Source organism: Eretmochelys imbricata, chromosome 1, assembly GCF_965152235.1.
Source record: "Eretmochelys imbricata isolate rEreImb1 chromosome 1, rEreImb1.hap1, whole genome shotgun sequence".
NCBI lineage: Eukaryota > Metazoa > Chordata > Testudines > Cheloniidae > Eretmochelys > Eretmochelys imbricata.
Window position 1 is genome coordinate 238,864,741 of NC_135572.1, and position 19,720 is coordinate 238,884,460.

Here is a 19,720-nt window from a genome sequence, read left to right on the forward strand (position 1 = left end):
AGGCCTTACCCTCCACTGTTACTCTCTGACATGGCTACATAACACTAGGGCACAATCCCGTCATATACAGGACAACCTCAGCATTACAGACCCCTCGGAAACGGAGGCTGTCCGTAACTCTGAAATGTTTGTAACTCTGAACAAAGCACAGTTCGGGTTCCAGATCCAGTAGCTGATGCTCCAGGCCAGGATTCAGCAGCAGCTGAGCTCCCTACTCAGCCCTAGCATGAGTTTTCAAACTTGGCCCCCTCCAGGCAGAGGGGGGTGTGTGTGTGTGTGTGTGTGTGTGTGTGAGAGAGAAAACAGAATGTTCCTCTCCCGGGGAGGGGGGTTAAAAACTGCATGTCCCCCTCATGGGGAGTGGGTGAAAGATCCCCAGTGCTGCACCTGCTCTGCTGGCTTCAGCTGCCTTGGGCTGGCAGCCCCAGCGTCTTGCTGCAAGTGGTTGCCCCGTGAGTGGGGGTGGGGTGGGGGGGACAGGCAGCCCAGATGTGGCTACCTTTAAGATGCAATACAGGCACAATATAGTACTGGCTTCTTTTTTTTTTTTTTTTGGTCTCTGCTGCTGCCTGATTTGTTTCTCTGGTTTCACATGGTGTCCGGTTCACTGGTCAGTCCTTAACTCTGATATTCGTACCTTTTGAGGAGCTACTGTATACTTATGTGTTAACCCCCCTTCACACCAGGTTTATGCCACAATACAGGCACAATGAGAGTTAAGCACACCTAAAACAGGGAAAAAATGTATACCCTTCCAAACCCTGCTGCCCTTATGTGAATATTTTCACAGAGCCAGATTCTGATTGCAGTTACCCTGTTGTAAATCCAATGAGCAAGTTACGTTTGTTTAAAAAAGTAAACCTCAGAAATAATCCTTTGTCCTTAGGTTTATATTCACCACAAAGTATCCTCAAAAAGCAAACACTGGCCAGGATATCACCACTAGTATTTTGCACTGAAAAATAAATGATTTGGCTTTAGTGTTTTCATGCAGCTTTGGGCAGATGGGCAGATCTCAGAGCCGCTGGACGAGTCTGAACTGACTAAAATATTCATGGTGAAGGAGGTGCAGCCTAAATGCCGCAGCATAGTGTGGGAGGTCAATCCCAGGAAAGAAATCACAAAAATTATCATTTGAAAAACATAGCTGTTTTATTTCCAGTAATAGACTTAAAATTAGCTCCCTCCCCCCTCACAAAACAGGTTAGAGAGAGAGAAAACTGTATCTTATTTTAAACTCTTGTCTTGTAGTTTATCCTTAGTGTTAGACTGGACTATAGAATATCCTACATGCTGTCTATCTATAAGAAAGAATTTGGAGAAGACAGCGAGAATGTTGATAGCTCCACCACCTCTCCACCAGACACACCAGGGTTTGTCTCAGGTAACTGTTGCTATTGTATTGCAGTTTATTGTTGCGGTAATTTTAGTAAGCAATGAACTTAACTACTTCAGAAAGCTACACATCGCTCCAGATTGAAAGCTAGAGGGGTGCCCACAATAATGGATATTTGCTGAGTTGCTGCTCTCTAATTAAAATATGATTCAGTTTTCCTATGACGGTTATTTATTATTCATTTGTATGCTTCCCAAAGGTTTGCTACATGACAAAACAAATGAGTGAGAACGGACCATGGAGGATGGAGTGGGGATGGATAGAGTTACGCGTTGCTCTGTTTTTCTTTCTTGTGTTTTGCGTGCCTTGTGGCAGAACTGAGGTTTTCAGAGGGCTTTAAATGGGGGTGGGGCTGATGAACTGGTTTACAGAGAATGTTTATGGATAGAGCAGTGGTACGGAAAAAAGCCTGGAACTGTCTGAAGAGATGAGAAGAGGGTATTCTGGTTTTGCTGACAGAGCAGAGCGGGTGGGTGCAAAAGGAATGGCAATTAACACTAATTCTTCAACAAGTTTGTGTCATTGTCTGCTGTTTTGGGGGGTTGGTTACATCAAAGAAAATATGAAAGATGCAGCTTGCAAAGCCTTTGGGGGCATGGGTCGTCTTTGTTCTATTTGTACAGTGCCTAGCACAATGGGGTCCTGGTACAAGACTGTGGCTCCTAAATGCTACTGCAATACAAATAAGAATAATTAAGGCCCGATCCTTCCCTCCTTATTATGGGAAAATTTCCATTAACTGCTTCAAATGGTGTTTTGCCTGGCCAAGGAGTCCATAGTTGGGCCTTCAGTTTGTTGCACATACTTAAACACAGACCATAGTTTCTTTAGCTGTGAAAACTAAATTGTGGTCCTGTGTTTTGTTTTTTGGCAGCAATTGTTCCTGACATAGATGAAATTGCAGCTCAGGCCGAGACGATGTTTGCTGGCAGGTATGCTCTCTGAAGGTTATACTTGTGTCTGTATGTGCTCAATAACACACAACATCTTTCCATCCGATTTTTGTTTCTAATTGACAATTTCTGTTTATTTTTTGTGTATCTTCCTCTCTCTTCCTCTCCTTTTACTGGTTCCTGTTGCCACGTAGCATAACCTCCTACAGAGGAGGTGGTGGGAGTAGTAGCTCCACTGTAGCATAGATGTTCGACCAGGGCCATGAAGTTCAGCTCTGGGTTCCAAACACCCTGAAATTCAAGTGTGTATGGATCTGGTTTGGCCAGTTGTGGGGTCTGGATTGGACACTCTACCCCCGAAGTTCAGGAGGGTTTGGATTCAGGTTTTTGGCTGGTTCCCATCTCTGCTGGGGCTTATCTGCATGGGAAAATTAAACTGGTATAAAAGAAGGTGTGAATTTGAAGTACTATAGTTATACTGGTATAACTCTCTGTGTGGATACTCTTATTCCAGTATAAAAGTTCCTTTTTCTGGTTTAGTTTTGTCACTTTGGAAATGGCTTAAGATAAACCAAAAAACCCCACTCTTATTCTGGAATAAGAACGTCCACATAGGGGAGTTGTGCTGGTATAACTGTATCAGTTTAACTCTGTTGGTACACTTGTATGAGTATAACTGGAAACATTTCCTGTGTCGACAAACCTTTAGATGCTAGTGATTTTCCCAGAACTGAGGAGAAGGGGGAAAGATGTCTGAGATGGGTGTTCTGAACTTTCCTCACCAAGTATGTCCCCTATGTATTCTTAGGCTTTGCCAAAAAGGGGAGTGTCCTCAGTCCTGTCCCTGAACTCCTATAATGAAAAACAACACACCGCTCTGGTGTGGCTGTTGGCACCTGCATCTTTCAATTGAACACTGACTGTGAATGGCTTCTTGGAAACATTATTTCTGCTTTGATATGCTAAATGTAATTCTGCTTTCTGTCTTCCAGATAATAAATATGATCCAGAAATATGGTGCCTTTGGCAATTTTTACTGGTTTTGTAGTTCATTTTTCCTACATTTAATTTTAGCAGCAGCGGATAGGGGACGAATAAAAAGGACAGGGCCAAATTCATCTTGGGTGCAACTCCATTGACTTTGGTGGGCTTGTACCAGCGATGAATTGGTCACCCAGACGTAAAGTGATGTGTTTGCAAAATGGAGCTTAATCACAGTGTTTGATGCATTTCATACGTATTTATAAATTCATAGATATTTAGGTCAGAAGGGACCATTATGATCATCTAGTCTGACCTCCTGCACAATGCAGGCCACAGAATTTCACCCACCACTCCTACAAAAAAAAACCCTCACACCTATATCTGTGCTATTGAGGTCCTCAAATCGTAGTTTAAAGACTTCAAGGAGCAGAGAATCCTCCAGCAAGTGACCCGTGCCCCATGCTACAGAGGAAGGCGAAAAAACTCCAGGGCCTCTTCCAATCTGCCCTGGAGGAAAATTCCTTCCCGACTCCAAATATGGCAATCAGCTAAACCCTGAGCACATGGGCAAGATTCATCAGCCAGATACTACAGAAAATTCTTTCCTGGGTAACTCGGATCTCACCCCATCTAACAGCCCATCACAGGCCATTGTGCCTATTTATGAATATTTAATTACCAAAACCATGTTATCCCATCATACCATCTCCTCCATAAACTTATTGAATTTAATCTTAAAGCCAGTTAGATCTTTTGCCCCCACTGCTTCCCTTGGAAGGCTATTCCAAAACTTCACTCCTCTGATGGTTAAAAATCTTCGTCTAATTTCTAGTCTAAATTTCCTAGTGGCCAGTTTATATCCATTTGTTCTTGTGTCCACATTGGTACTGAGCTTAAATAATTCCTCTCCCTCTCTGGTGTTTATCCCTCTGATATATTTATAGAGAGCAATCATATCTCCCCTCAACCTTCTTTTAGTTAGGCTAAAGAAGCCAAGCTCCCATTTACTTTCAGACAGTACTGGCAATTCTGCGACAAGCATCAGATTGCCACAAAGAAAATAACCCTGGCATTGAAGCTTCTGTAAAATGAACTAAAGTGGGGAGTGGTTTTTAATTTACATCTCTCAGTTTGTCCTGTTCGGTTTTAAGAGCGCTATCAAAGTGTGTGTGTGTGATTTGATTTGATTTGATTTATTGATTTACACCACAGGTTTTTAACTTGTTTGGGCTTTTGCAGAAAAGAGAAAAATCCAGTGCAACTTGATGATGAGGGGGGCAGAACATTTCTACGAGTCCTCATTCACCTTATCATGCATGACTACCCTCCTTTGCTGTCAGGGGCCCTACAGCTGCTATTTAAGCATTTCAGCCAAAGAGCAGAAGTTTTGCAAGCATTTAAACAGGTACAGGTGCAATGGTGTTTCATGAAATCTACTGTGTGAGGAAAAAGGAAGTCGTCTCAAAGTCTAGTAGTCTCACTTAAACTGCCAGTTACAGTATTAGAATGTCGCTTCCTTATAAATTGAAGGTCCAAATTCAGCCCTCTTGCTCCATGGGAGCTGCACATACACAGTTGCACATAAGTGAGCCAAGCTCGAGGTGTCTCAAGGCAGAGACCCAGAAACGGAGACACCTGGAATTGGAGCTGCTGTTGACTATGTAGGCCTGAGTGACTTGCCAACGGTCACATAGAACAGCAAGTGAATAACAGAGCCAGGCATAGTACTCAGCTGTTGTTCTGTCGACTAGATAACACCCCCATTTCTGTATAAATTTTTAACATGTTAACCCTAATCTATTAAGAAACCTGATGTAATGGGTTTAGATAATAGAGGACTTTCTTGGTTATGGTGACTGATAATTTACCTTTTTTGAGATAATTTGATGCTTATTTCAGGAGTTCACTAGCATGTTGCCACCTCATTATGTAAAAGGTGGTGGTTTTTCTTGTTGTAAAACCAGGCAAATGATAAATAGCTGGAAAGCCTTTGTTGTAATACTTTTGCGGAGTTGCATACTGGCCTCCCACCAGGATATTAAAGCGGGACCATGCTGATTAGGTGCATAAATAGCTGCTATTCCTAGTTAAGTGAGAGTTGCATACCTAATATGTTTGTTTGTAAAAGAAAGGAAAAGTCTAACTGGCAAATAAACTAAAAAGGCTGTGGAGGAAGTGGAATGTGAATATGTATGTGGACGAGCAGCACTCATCAATTCAGTAGGATAACAAGTCTGTATACTGTTAAGCAAGCAGCCTATGAGAACTTCAAGATTATATTCTAAAATAGTGAATATTTGTCTGTGAACAGCAATTTTAAAAAATATATATTATCAATGTTCTTATCTGCCATGTGACAATATTCACTTGATGTGGCATTTTCTTTTACAACAGTTTGATTTCTTAGTGGTGGTTATTGGGTTATACAGGGATCATTGTTAGGTCAAATTTTGTTGAATCTCTTCATTAATAGTTTAGGAGAAGGAGCAAATAGCCTAATAGGGAACTTTTAAAGATGATACTAAATTTGGAGGAGTTATGAACACCAGTGAGCAGAAAGAAAGATTAAATATATGGGCAGGAAATGAAAAAATAGATTCATCTGGAAAAATGCAAGCGGTCATAACTGGGGGTAAATGATATGAGATCTGACAAGCATCAATGCTGAAAGAGATTTAGGTGTGTTTCCCTATAGCTGGTAATGAAAATTAGGTCACATATGTTTGTTTTGTTTTGTTCCATTTTTAGTCAAAATGTTAATGATCTTTATAACTGAAATTTCAATATTTGGAAAATGTTGACTATCTCTACAGTTCACGTTTGGATCTCTTGATTTCTTGTAATGTCAATCTTGTCTTTCCATGAAATATTATTTACATGGGATAAACTGCTGCTTACTATATTCTTTTAATACCAGAAGGAGCATAATCCTGGTGTCCCCATTAGCTCTGCCATATATCTCAGGGGTTTATAGACAGTTGTTTACATTGCAAACATTTTGCAGTGTGATGATAAAGGGAGCAGAATGTTTTAAACATTGTAACAGTTTTGCTTTGGGCAAAACAGTCTTCAGTGGCAATAACTTCAGTATGACTTAAGTATGTGATTAAAGGCTTTGCTCAACTGGGGCCAAAGAGACTAAGAATGGAAAATTTCAGTTCAAAAGATGATAATTTCATAAGGTCATGAGGGAGTGAAACCAGGGCATTAAAATGAAAACCATTAAACAAACTTCACTGCAGCTGGCTCTGCTGTAATATAACTGTGGATTACTGTATTTTCAGGTCCAGTTACTGGTGTCTAATCAGGATGTGGACAACTACAAGCAAATCAAAGCTGATCTTGACCAGCTCCGACTGACTGTAGAAAAATCTGAACTGTGGGTTGAAAAGAGCAGCAGCTACGAGAGTGGGGAGCTAGGTGACAGTCAGGCGAAAGGGGGTGAAGAACCGATAGAGGTGTGTCTCTAAAGTCCTAGGCCACCTGTGTTCTTATATAGTTAACATATAGTTTAATAAACCCTCTCTCTCTCTCACACACACACACACATATATATTATTAAACTCGAAATTCAAAATGGTGCTGCTGGCAAGCAGGTGATACCCAGAATGCTGGGTAAACGTTAGTATTAAAGAAGGAAGAAGACAAAACCAAAGGTGCTTTTCTAGGAGTTCTCAGTATTCTCCTCTGCTAAGTTTAATAAGAGCTATATTATCTCAGAGAGAGTCTCCTTCAGTTTGGTCCAGCAGGAGTGCTACAGATCTGTTTGTGACATCACTCTGTTGCCGTGCAGGTGATCCAGAGGTCATACTTCCACTATTACAATGACTATTGCAAAATTGAATAGGAGGGGAAGGATAGACTTTCCCCAAAACTTTGGCCAACCACAAAGTGAGCATTCATGTGAGAAAAGGGAAGGAGATAAAGGACCCTTATTCAGTTATGCTGGGTGGTGCTACACCTCTATCCAGATCTCAATTCTCATGTAGTTTCCTTAGATACAGGGGATTATAGAAAGTGTTTATAGAACAAGATGATGGAACCAACACCCAGGCAATGCAGGGTGGGGCCCAACAATGATGCCATAATCACAAATCACACGGAGAATTATAAGAGCTGTGAGGGGGAAATAATCATCTCTATGAAATAGAGTCTGTGCTGGCATAACTCCCTACTGCAGATTCTGTGTATGCCGACAGGAGTTCTTCTGCTGACTTAGTAAGATCAGCTCCCCAAACTACTTTAGCTAACTCTACAGAAACACTTTTTTCTTTCAGATCAGATGTGGCTACACTAGGCATTCTGCTGTCACGGCCGTGTCTCCTTGGGGTGTGAGTTTTTTGTCACACTGCTCTCAAACATGCTTATGTCAGTGGAACTTTATAGAATATGCAAGGCCTGAAATTCAGTGCAGGACACTTGGCCACCCTTGTCACTTGAATGGAAGAGACAACATTTAAGTCTTGTCTACACTTGTAAGTTAATTTGGATTAAGGTAGCATGTGAATTTAAAAGTTCAATAGCTATTTCTTAACTCCATATGTGGATGCTCTTATTCTGGAATCAGTGTCCCCATACATGGAGTTATTCAGGAGCAGTTATGCAGAAATAACTATAACTTCATGTATAGAGAAATCTTTAGTTCCCCCACTCTGCCCCTGCTCTGGCTTCTGATAGGTTTGATTGTTGCCCTGAGTGTGTTTTGGGGAACATTAATTTCAAGCATTATGTATATTTTAGGGTTATGGGCCCAATCCTACAATCTTTACTCATGTAGTGAGTAAGCACTGAGCACCTAACTCTGCCATCCTTACTTGCGTGGAGCAGTACCGTGCCGTCCGTAGTCCCATGGAAATTAATGATCCTATTTCAGTAGACAAGTATAACTCAGTGTGAGAGTGGCAGAATCTGGCCCTGGCTTAGGGCTGTAGGATAGGATCCTATAACTGATGAAACAGTAGTAATTGCCTGTGAATTTTACAAATAGAGCAAGGAGCCATTTTTAGAAATTCCCACTCTCTAACAACACAGATATTCAGAATAGAACATAGATTAGTACAGGCTCTGTGACTTCTTTGCCCCCTGTGGAAAAGCATGACAGAGAACGTCTATCACAGGGCATAACAAGGCAAGATATGCAACCAAGTGCCTCTGATGTCCCAGAGGTGTGATTATCTCTTGATAACTACATCCCTGGAATACTCTTACAGGTTCAATAAACAGTTTTTTATTTTGTTAAGAGAGAGGATGGATTTAGTTTAATGCTGATCAGCACTTCCAGATAAGATGTATAGTTCTCACGGATTATAAAACTACTTTGACTGAGGAAAAATGCTGATAAACGTAACAGGTAAATTAATCTTGGTTAACCAACAGTCCCAGGGCAAAGGAGAGTGGTTAAATTATAGCAAAGAACCTGAAATATCTTCCACAACATCAATCCAAACATCTACTAAGAGGCAACATGCATATTAACAAACCCTAAACAAATAATAGTCGTCTTGTTGTTGCATAGATGAACACAAACATGCCAAATAACAGTGCTGACATTGTTATGAACTGTCATGAATGGCCAAGCAGCCTAGCTTTTAAATTTTCTGCTTTTAAATTCATTTCCACATCACCCAGAGATGAGCATTGAAGCATCATCTCTACTGGAGGAACATCTTCAGTCCTCATAGTGGCCGGCTGGTGCCAGATTATCAACATCCATACACCTTATGTTCTTCATGCTTTTGAAAAAAAAATCTATTTATCTTAACTGCAAAGATTGTCTTCGTCTTATTCTCCAGATCTGCTGTGTTACTCACTTAATTTCAGTCTGTAATCTTTCCAGGTCCATTAGAGAGAGGCTTGGACCAAATACTATCTATCTAAGGTACTCATGACTTCCATTGCTATCTCATTTAAACATTTTACAACCTTTATTACGTTTAACCTCATAACACCCCTATGAAGTAGGGAAGTGCTATTATTATGAGGAAATGAGACAAAGTAAATTGTCCAAACATAACACACGAAGTTTGTGGCAGAGGAAGGAATTAAATGCAGATCTCCCGAGTCCCAGGCTTGCACCATAGCCTTTGGACCATCATTTCTCTTCTCTATACTTCCATTTTGCTCTTACCTGTTGTTGTTGCTCCTCTTCTTTATTTGTTGTTGTTAAAAACAGTTCGCTGATATTCAGTCAGTTGCACTAAAAACCATTTGTGGTTGTGTTTAAATTATAGGAACCGAATATTTTAAGCCCAGTGCAAGATGGGACCAAAAACCCTCAGATTGACAGCAATAAGAGTAACAATTACAACATTGTTAAGGAGGTTTGTATACCTACAAATGAGGTATAGTAGATTCATATTTGTTATTATGACACATTATATCCTTTACATTTGAATTTTGTGGGGGGCTTCGGGTTTTTTTTTCCTCTTCCAGATTTTGATTAGACTCAGCAAACTCTGTGTCCAGAATAAAAAATGTCGGAATCAGCAGCAGCGATTGCTGAAAAATATGGGAGCTCACTCGGTGGTGCTGGACCTTCTGCAGATACCCTATGAAAAGGTTAGACTAGTTATTACTTATAGTAAAGTATATGAAGTTACTGACTGGACAGTCCTAAAAAGACCTGATAGAAAGCCTTTTGAAATCACTGGAAAGATTTCCATTGACTTCAGTGGGCTTTGGAGCAGACCCAAAATCATGATATCCTAATTCTCTACTTTGACAATAAGGAAGCTGAGCTGAATTTTTAAGCATGGGTGCTGAAATACTGAGGACATAATTGAAAACATGAATATTCATTACCTCAGGTACTCAAAATAAAGGTGGTGTCTTCTCATACTTTGAATAAGAGACCCTGTACTACTGCAATCACTCTGGGGGAGAAGGGACAGGCATTGACTAAATGGAACCCTACAGCGGGATGCACAGATTTGGGTGCTGAGATTGGTACTCTACGTACATAACATGGGCATTTATATGTCTCAGGACCAAACCATGTAATCCTTATGAAGTCTCTATTCTTGCTAAACTCCGGAGTTTTGCCTGAGAAAGGTTAGCATGATTTGGCCCCGTTTTACTGATCTGACCACCAAAATGAAGGATCTAGATGTCCTTTTCAGGAGCCCTTGTTTGAAAATTAGGTGCATCCATCTGTAGTAAGCACTGAAAAAAGACATGAATCCATTTGTGATATCCATTTACATTATCCTGAATTTGATAGTCTGCTGTTCCGACTTTGACACTGGGTTCAGTTCTCTTCAGTAGAATAGTTAGCTGTAACACTTCGTCATAGAGTGGCTCACTACATGCTTGTTAACGTGTTATTCTAAGAGTGTAGAAACTAGGTGCCTAAATCTAGTCACCTAAATGTATATTTAAGCACCTAATTGGTCTGATTTTCAAAAGTCAGTGGGAGCTATGGGATGCACAGTACCTTTGAAAATCAGACCACTTGATAGGAGCCTAAATATGGAAGTAAGAGCCTAAATTTAGGCACTAATAAGAAAATCTTGTCCTTAGCTGTATTATCTTTGATGTACCCTGTTTATTATATTATTTAGTGGTAGAGCCAAAATAAAACCGAGTCAACAGCCTGGGCAAAAAAGGGCAGACAGGAGCACTGGGAATGCAGCACTTCATGTCACACTGTGGTGATTCACTGAAGAAGGAGCCATTGATGAGCTCTGGAGAAAAGTGGGTTCAGCCATTCTTGCTAGAGGGCAAGTTGCCATCTTTGGAAGGCACAGGAAATTGGAGGAGAATTGGCACATTACTGATCAGATTGTGTTGTGGAGTTTTAGCAAATGTTTTCTTTTTTCCCCCTTTTGTTGTGTTTGATGTTTTTATCTGTAGACCGATGAAAAGATGAATGAAGTCATGAATCTAGCCCACACTTTCCTTCAGAATTTCTGTCGAGGAAATCCTCAGAATCAAGTTCTCCTCCACAAAAACCTCAATTTGTTCTTAACTCCTGGTGTAAGTATTTCATGCGATTTATTGTTTAAAATAGATTAAGCTGATTTTGATTCACAGACATGTATTGCCAAATAAGTACATAATTGGTTTCTTTTGTTTCTTCTCCATTAATTTTCTCTCTCCCTTTCCTCCTTCCTTCCTTCTTTCCTTTTTCCTGTTACGATTCTTTGTCATTGCTTCTAAAGAGATCCATTTCTGAAAGTGGAAAGCAAAATTGCATTTATAATTTACCCGCCATTATCTGCAAGCATGATGTCTCATTGTCAAGACAGAGTATCACACATGGCTTGATTCTGATCTCACTTACACCTCTGTAAATTAGGAGTAACTCCAGTGAAATCAGTGGAGCTACTGTGATGTAAAACAGTGTGAATGAGATTAAATCAAGCCCACAGTATTTTACTCCTACATTCAGAATGCTGCCGCCACCAAGATCATTTTCCTAGCCTGTCACTTTGACCATGTCCCCCCCTGTTTTTATATCCCTCCACTGTATCTCCCTTCTCTTTGGTATCCTAAACTACTTGTCTTCACTTTCAAGTCGCTTCATAATCAATCCCCACCCTGCCTATCGTTTCTCATTTGCTATCGCGCTGTTGACGCTCACCTCCACTCAGCCCAGGATGTCAGCCTCCACTGCCCAGCCTGGTACATTTTCAAACAAGCACCGTTGTGCTTTCTCCCATGGGAGGCACTTCCCATAAACATCCACAAAGCTACCTCGTTCTTCGCCTGCCAACCCCTCCTCAAATCTTCCCTTTGCCAAGATGCCGACAAAAGACGACGTGGGTTAGACTGTTAGTGTACTGGGACTACAGCCTATCATGGTGACCGGTATTGTTTCGTTGTACTCCTCGGTCTATCTGTATCAATCTCTTTGTTTTATACTTCAGTGATAAGCTTCTTGGGGCAGGGACTGTCTTTTTTTAATTTATTTTTTTTATTTTGGGTTTGTACTGTGCCTAGCACAATGTGTCCTGATCTATGATTGGGGCCCCTGGGCATTATGGTAATACAAATTATTGTTGTTGTTGTTGTTGTTCATTTTATTTATTTATTAACTAATCAATATTACCTGTGTGTCGTCCTCCTTCAACTAACCCAAAACTTGACCTCTTGTTTAGATAGGCTAAGATGTGAAAAGTGTGGTATTAATTCACTTCCCTTCCCTTTTAGTCAGTCTCCTCTTCCCATCTATCCCCCAGATTTTTGATTTGTTTCATTTATTGTTAGTGAGCCATGCATTGTCATTGAGAGCCAGGATCTTTTCAGCTTACTGGTTGAGCGGCCTGCTAAGCAAAACCCACTTTCGTTAGAAATAATATAATCATGTTAGAAGTCCAGAATCTTGACAGACCATAATGGCCTACGTACATCCCTCTAGAATTAATATGGTCCATTATTTTTTTTATTTTTGGTGTGGATTTAGTGCTGGTGAAGGGTGCTGGGCTGAGAGTCCTGGAGACTAAGAGCTCAGTTATCCCAAAGTCCTTTTACAGTGCTCTAGCAGCATGTAGGTCCTTAAAGTGGGTATGAATTTAGTTTGTGACAATTTTAGGCCTTTTTGCACTTTGCAAAAGTAGCCTAAAGGAACACCAGTATAAATGAGAATCAGTCCTTAAAGCTTCTATTTACCCCTTGAACAGGCACATGTTGGGGATTGGCCATGATGCCCTTTCAGTGTGCCCTTACTCTGACCTGGAGACTTCTGATCCCCTCTTCCAGTATCCATTCTCAGGACATTATATAAACTAGCTCTGCCATTCTGATGAGGCTGTCTGATTTAAATCTGTTTAGCTGCTTGAAGCTGAAACCATGCGGCACACCTTTATGAACAATTACCATCTGTGCAATGAAATTAGCGAGAGAGTAGTGCAGCACTTCGTACACTGCGTAGAGACACATGGCCGACATGTGGAGTACCTGCGTTTTCTGCAGACAATTGTAAAAGCAGATGGCAAATATGTGAAGAAATGCCAGGATATGGTAATGACAGAGGTAGGTTTACTGTTCATGTTATATCTGTTTAACACACATACTAATATTCTGAGGTTGCTTTTCTCTGCTGTTAACGCCAATGAAACATGCTGGCATTATAGGTTTAGAATTTTAAATGTTACCATGAATAATGAATATTTTAGCGTACATATTTTTGAGTTAAATCTAATTTAGAAAGGCCATCTGTATCACTACTAGCCGTAAAATGCAAGAGCTACTGTGATGGTATGCAGAGTTCTAGTTCTGGGACTTGCAACAGAGAAATATTTGAACTCCATACTCAGACCTTCATTCTCCTGCACTGTATCCCATCTACCCAGGAAAATTTACCATTTTGTGGCACTGCATTCTAACAAAACGTGCTCCTGCTTACATAAATTCATCCAAACTTTGTTATGATCATTTTATGGAACCCCATTACAATCCCAAAGGCCAGATTCTGATCTCCGTTCCATTGGTGTCATTCTGGAGCAACTTTGCTGAAGTCAGTGGAGTTACTGTGGATTTACCCAGAGTAATGAAGTTCAGAATTTGGCCTGGTAAATGTCACTGCATAGACCAGCTCTCTGAGGGCCAAAGCTTTATGCCATTGAAGTTAGTAGGAAAACACCAATTTGACTTCTCATGGGAGCACGATTTGGTACACATGGGGGTGGATTAGGGTTTTGTGGGGTCCTGAGCCAGAGCAAGTGGGGGCCCTCCCTACCCCTTCTGCCTGCAGTCCCTCCCACCCCTCCATGCTCCCGCTGGGGAGCAGGGTCAGGGCGTGGAGGCTTGCCCCGCTCTGCCTGCCCGGCTCTCCTGCCGGGGAGCAGGGTCAGGGCGTAGGGGTTTGCCCGACTCCATCTGCCCAGCTCTTCACACACTTATTCATGCATCTAACTGTAATTATGTGAACTTCATTAACTTCAGTGAGACTACTCCATGTGAGTAAAATTACATATGAGCGTAAGTGTTGATAAGATCAGGGCCCAAGTATTATTTTCATTCCTTTGCAATTTTTTTTTCCTTTTGGGAAAAGAAACTCTAGGAAGAAAACAGAGAGGAGCAATAGTCCTGATTTAAGCAGAGTTGAGATGTACAGAAAATTCTCTTTACAGCAATAAAGAAGAAAAATTTCTAATTAAGAAAATAAAACTTCATCCTACATGGATAACCTTTAATTAATTCCATTTCAACTTTTTCAGTTTGTCTGAAGAGTTTTAACATGTAATATCAATTGCAAGCGTTTGCTTTACGTAATTCAAACAATTCTTATGCATTAGCGCTTTTAGAGTTCCTTCCCTCCTACACTCCGTATCATATAGGTTTTGAGCTTCTTATCATACAGTTTTTTTTCTTTTTTTTTTTTCCAATTTAAATACATTTTGTCAGTGAAGAGAGGTATTGCCATATTACCTCTTCAGACTGATTGCATGATGAAAAGAACTTAGCTCTGACATTTGGATCACAATTCCTTCAGGAATTAGCAAAGAAAGGAACCATTTTGATGAGGGGGAAGAAAGAGGACCATTGTGATTTTAGGCAAATGACTATTTTCCTATGCTTGTCTCCCCATCTGTAAAATGGATGTAACGATATTCACCTAGCTCAAAGACTCCTGAGAGGCTACTGTTAGGGAAGTGCTTTGAGGTTCTTGGATGAAAGATTGCCATATCAGCACAAACATTATTACAAAAGAGAAAACAGGACTTATTTAGGGCCCTTTGACCCAATCAGTGGAACAACAGAGCTTTCTAGTATGTCTTGTGTTCCAGAATGAAGTGCATTGCAGAATGTCGACAGCTAATCCAAAACTGATCATCCTTGTTGATGTTTACCTAGACTTCTTAACTGCTTAGTTGTGACTTACTCATATGGGACAAAATGCTGCAGCATTTTCTCAGTCACAACTGTGAGTGGGAATTTTATCTGACCTTATGTTGGAGGCTTCTTAGAGTTTCTTTAGTGAGGACATTCAAATTATAATTTTATGCTTGGATCAATGTTTGGTTCCCTTTGCAGGTCACCTTTAAACTGGAGGGGAAATAGTTGGGTGGGTAATTTGGAAAATAAGATACTTTTCTGCTTCCATTACCTTTATGATGATCATTTTGTTCCACTTGCACTATAGTTGCTGATGCAGCACCCTCTCTTTTATGTGTGTTCATGTCTTCACATTGAAAGTTCCCTCATGGTCACAAAACAAGTAGCTCTGTGTTCCATTGCCTTATCCAACATCTTGTTTCGTGCATTCAATAAATTAATCTAATTTTTCAGCAGCTGATCATTCTGTATACAGTGTAGGGGATATACTGCATTCAAGGCACATTTTAGGAAGTGACTCTGGGCCAGGTGATGTGTGGCTCTTAAATGGGGCAGCATGCAAGGAATCTGTGACAGGGCCAGATACTAGACTTGGTTGAAATATGGAAAAATATTCTCACGAAAAATTTCAAAGTTGTTTCCCTCTTGCAGGATTTGATATGGAACAATTTCTTAATTATTTTGTGAATTATTTTTTGAAAAAAAGTCAAAATTTCACGTTTTTGAATTTTGATTTCCCCCCATTTCTCCATCCTTTTTCATTTTTGTCACTTAGAACAATAAAATAAATGATGTTTAGGTTATTACTTCCCCCCCAACTTTATCATTTTTCCTTTTCTCATTCTAACTTTTCCAAAACTGAAGAAGTTTTCTAAACTTTTTCAGTTTTGGAAAACTTAAGATGTGGCAAAAGGGGGTGGGGAGAAAAAAAAAATTGGGTGGGGGAAAAACCCGAGACAACATTAATTCTGTTGCATTCAATGACTAAAAGAGAAAAAACAAAATTCAGAAGATTCTGAACTTCAAATTTTGAAATTTTCAAGTTTTGATGAAAAACTGGAAAATAAAAAAACCAAACAAACAAACTACAACTTTTCATTAAAGTTTTCTCTTTCCAAAGAGCCTATTTTTCATCCCTGCCATGTGCAAAAAATGGTCAAATGAAAAATTTCAGGCAGCTCTACCAGGTACAATTGCCACCCTTGCACTTGGGGATGCATAAGAACTGCCTCTCCCCTAAGAGTGCACTATACCCCAGAGAGGATGGGGAAAATGCAGGGCTATGGCCATGTATGCACTCTGTGCCAGCTTGCTAAGTAGCAGTGGCACAGTAGAGGGAGTAAGCAGCAAGCCCTCAAGGGATGTAGCAGCAGATATATTGAATGCCCTGGGAGAGCTCAGAGAAGAACTCTGTCTACTTGGGACAAAACTTTTCCCTGAGATCCACCAGGATGTTGTTGTACCACGTGTACCTGGGCTCTGGGATGTGTCTAACTGGCATGTCTGAGCCCTCCAGGATGAGTGAGTTACTCCTATTACTCACATCTCAGATGCCTATAGCTGCAGCCTTTTTTTTTTTTTTTTTTTTTTTTAAAGGAATCACTGGCCTTACATTAACAATACTAGGATACAGATGGTCTCTAGTACATAGAGAAGGGAAGGATAGTTATGTGTTTAAGGCACTGGCCTGGGACACAGAAGACCCAGATTCAGTTCTTGTATTTGCCACCGACTTGCTATGTGAGCTTGGGTATGCCATTTAATCTGTGCCTTATTTCCCCATCTAAGAAATGAGGATAATAATACTTCCCAACTTCACATCAGTGTTGAGGTTACATTAATTAATGTTTAAGTGGCGCTTGGGTACTCTGATGGGAGTGGTATACCTACTAAGATAAATGTAGTCATAGACAGAAATCTGGAGTAACTCTGTTGAATTTCACTCTGCATCAACTGACTTCAATGGAGTTATTCCAGATTTGCAGGTATGCAACTGAGATAACGTATGCTCAGTTAGCCGTATTCTATTTTTCCTAGTGCTCTGTATATAATCAGAGAGCAATTTTGCACATTGCGAGACAGAACGAATCATTAGAAAGAGAACACGATGTGGGATACTTGAACAGTTGGGCAGACTTTTGTACTATCATTTCAGCTGATAAATGGAGGTGAAGATGTGTTGATATTTTATAATGATCGAGCATCATTTCCAGTCCTCCTACAAATGATGTGCTCAGAGCGAGACCGAGCGGATGAGAGTGGACCCTTAGCCTACCACGTCACGCTTGTAGAACTGCTAGCAGCATGTACAGAAGGAAAGAACGTATATACGGAGATCAAGTGTAATTCACTCCTGCCATTGGATGACATAGTGAGAGTGGTAACCCATGATGACTGCATACCAGAGGTAAGCTTGACTAGACAGTGCGGCAACGGAAGAATTATTATAAAGAGGAAAAACATTTGCAGAGCTTCTAAAAGCAAATAGGTTGAATGTTTGTCCAGAAAGCAGTCTTACCAGTTCACTTGTGCTGTTTGTTAAGCTGCACAAATGAGAGAGTAAATCAGAACATTTTCCAGAAGTAAACTGTTAAATGAAACAATACGATGATGATTGAGTTTGCCATGCTGAAATATCCCCACTGCACGAGTTGGAAGGTATGAGGTGAAATCCTGTCCCTATTGAAGTCAATGGGAGTTTTGCCTCAGTGGGGCCAGGATTTCACCAAGGGTTTCAAGTGCCTTTATTCACAGTAAGTACAGGCTCAGTCCTATAAACACTACCAAGCATAGTTCAGCAGTGCTGTGAACTAAACTGTAAACCCTGTATATAATAGAAACCACTTCAAGCCAGGGGGTGCAATAGCACCCCTATTTCCAGCACCTGTGTTTCATAATTCAGCAGGAGCTGGCTCAGACTCTACACTTTGGTCGATGAAGTCAGTGGGACTTTGTGCAGCAGTTGGCCCATGAGTTATCAGTTGGGGACTGGGAATCTCTGATCTTTTTACAGGATCAGGTAATTTGCCAATAAAGAAGCACATCGTACTTTGTGGTCATCCTTATCACAATAAAATTATTTTCTTGGTTGAAAATATGTATATTTATTTAAATTACTGCCATTAGTTTAGGAAAACCCCCCAGCTTTTCTGTTTACTGCATTTAAATTTGTCTATTATCTCTACTTTGTACTATCGAAAATTTAAAAATATGTTATATGTATGTTACGTGCAAAGTGTGTTAAAAGAACATTAAGAATGAAAAGCCAAACATTCAAAAATTAGAAAATGCCAGAATTAAGGCTGCCTGTGCAACCTTAATTTGGCCCTCTTGTGTGTTATGGATTATGATACAATTTTCACACGATCACACAATTTTTTCCACAAGACCCACTGTCTTATTCAGGGAACAGGATAGACAGTGCTCATTTAATGAGCAGCTCTTCCATATTTTGTTCTATCCTCATTGTTTATTTAATATGTGGCCCTAGCCCTTATTTACTGTATTAACATTCTTTTAATCTAGGGGTTTTTGTATATAATACATATATGCATATTCACCTCCTGAATATATGAAAGGGCCATTTCTCTACCCTTATTTTCCTTAACATGGCTATTACCTTCAACGTGGTCACACTCTCCTTTTTTGTCTGGACTTGGCTTCCATGCCTCTGCTTCTCCCTCTTCTCTCTTTGCCGGTGGTTTCTTCATCATTTCCTTTAATGGCTCCTCATCCTTCCCTCTTCCTCTTCTGATGATCCCTCATGGTTCTTCACTCCGTCCCCTACTCTTCCCTCTTGGCAATCACCCTGTTGATTGTACCCTGACTTAACCCTGTCTGTCCAGTCTTACATCTCGAGTAGCCTTTCTGTCAGGCACTGTAGACTTCAAACTCAAGCCCACAGAGCTGCTGTGCGGGAGCTTTACCTTCTGCACCACCACACTGCATGGGCTGAGGAGGGAACTGCTGCTAATACCCCACCATCAGAAGCTGACTCAGTAGGGTCAGATGACTAACAGCAAAATGTTGATTGGACCCCGCTGGGTGTAAAGCTTCCTGTTCCTGTCCAATCCCTTGTCTGAGCAACTAGACACTAAGCTTGTTGCTGCCCAGACCTCTGAGACCAAGTTCCAAGCCTTGTTCCTGGTTTCTGCTTTCTCTCTCTGGCTTTGATCCTTGGCATTATCCTAACCTGGACATTACTCCTGGCTCAGACCACTAGGTCAGATCACCCGTGTTAGGGGCCCTGACAACTTGCTCAGACCAACCTCAGTCTCCTCTGAGACTTATCATTGAATCCCTGGACTGAGTATGGACATTGCGGGGGTTCTCACCTTGCCATCGCTCCAGGGCCCTGTGAGTCCACAGGAGTAGATTGTTGCCTTCCAAGCAGAAAACCAGAAATTGAGGGACAAAATACAACAGCTGCAGATGAGAAATGGTTCCTTGCAGGAGCAAGCTACAGCACTTATGTTGAATTTTTGGGGTTCAGCCTGTCAGCAGATGGACCCTCAGAGAGTATCTGCAGTTCAGGATTGGGCCAAATCCTGGAGCATCCGAAAGATCCAAAGGTTCATAGGGTTTGCCAACTTTTACTGGAGTTTTATTCCAAACTTCTCAAAGGTCACAGCCCCTATAACTGTCATTCTCTGTAAAACTCCAAGCTTTC

The 19,720-nt window shown here is 40.8% G+C and overlaps 1 protein-coding gene across 2 annotated transcripts in view; it reads left to right on the plus strand.

The window, feature by feature from the left end:
• The window catches only part of ITPR2 (inositol 1,4,5-trisphosphate receptor type 2), a 340,705-nt gene that overhangs the window by 146,315 nt on the left and 174,670 nt on the right, over positions 1–19,720 (plus strand). For both annotated transcript variants that reach the window (XM_077826251.1, XM_077826259.1), the window contains exons 23-31: positions 1,252–1,384; positions 2,271–2,328; positions 4,513–4,678; positions 6,558–6,731; positions 9,504–9,593; positions 9,706–9,831; positions 11,125–11,247; positions 13,045–13,245; positions 17,207–17,458. In XM_077826251.1, coding sequence (XP_077682377.1) covers positions 1,252–1,384; positions 2,271–2,328; positions 4,513–4,678; positions 6,558–6,731; positions 9,504–9,593; positions 9,706–9,831; positions 11,125–11,247; positions 13,045–13,245; positions 17,207–17,458 — 1,323 coding nt within the window. The remainder of the gene's footprint in view (positions 1–1,251; positions 1,385–2,270; positions 2,329–4,512; positions 4,679–6,557; positions 6,732–9,503; positions 9,594–9,705; positions 9,832–11,124; positions 11,248–13,044; positions 13,246–17,206; positions 17,459–19,720) is intronic.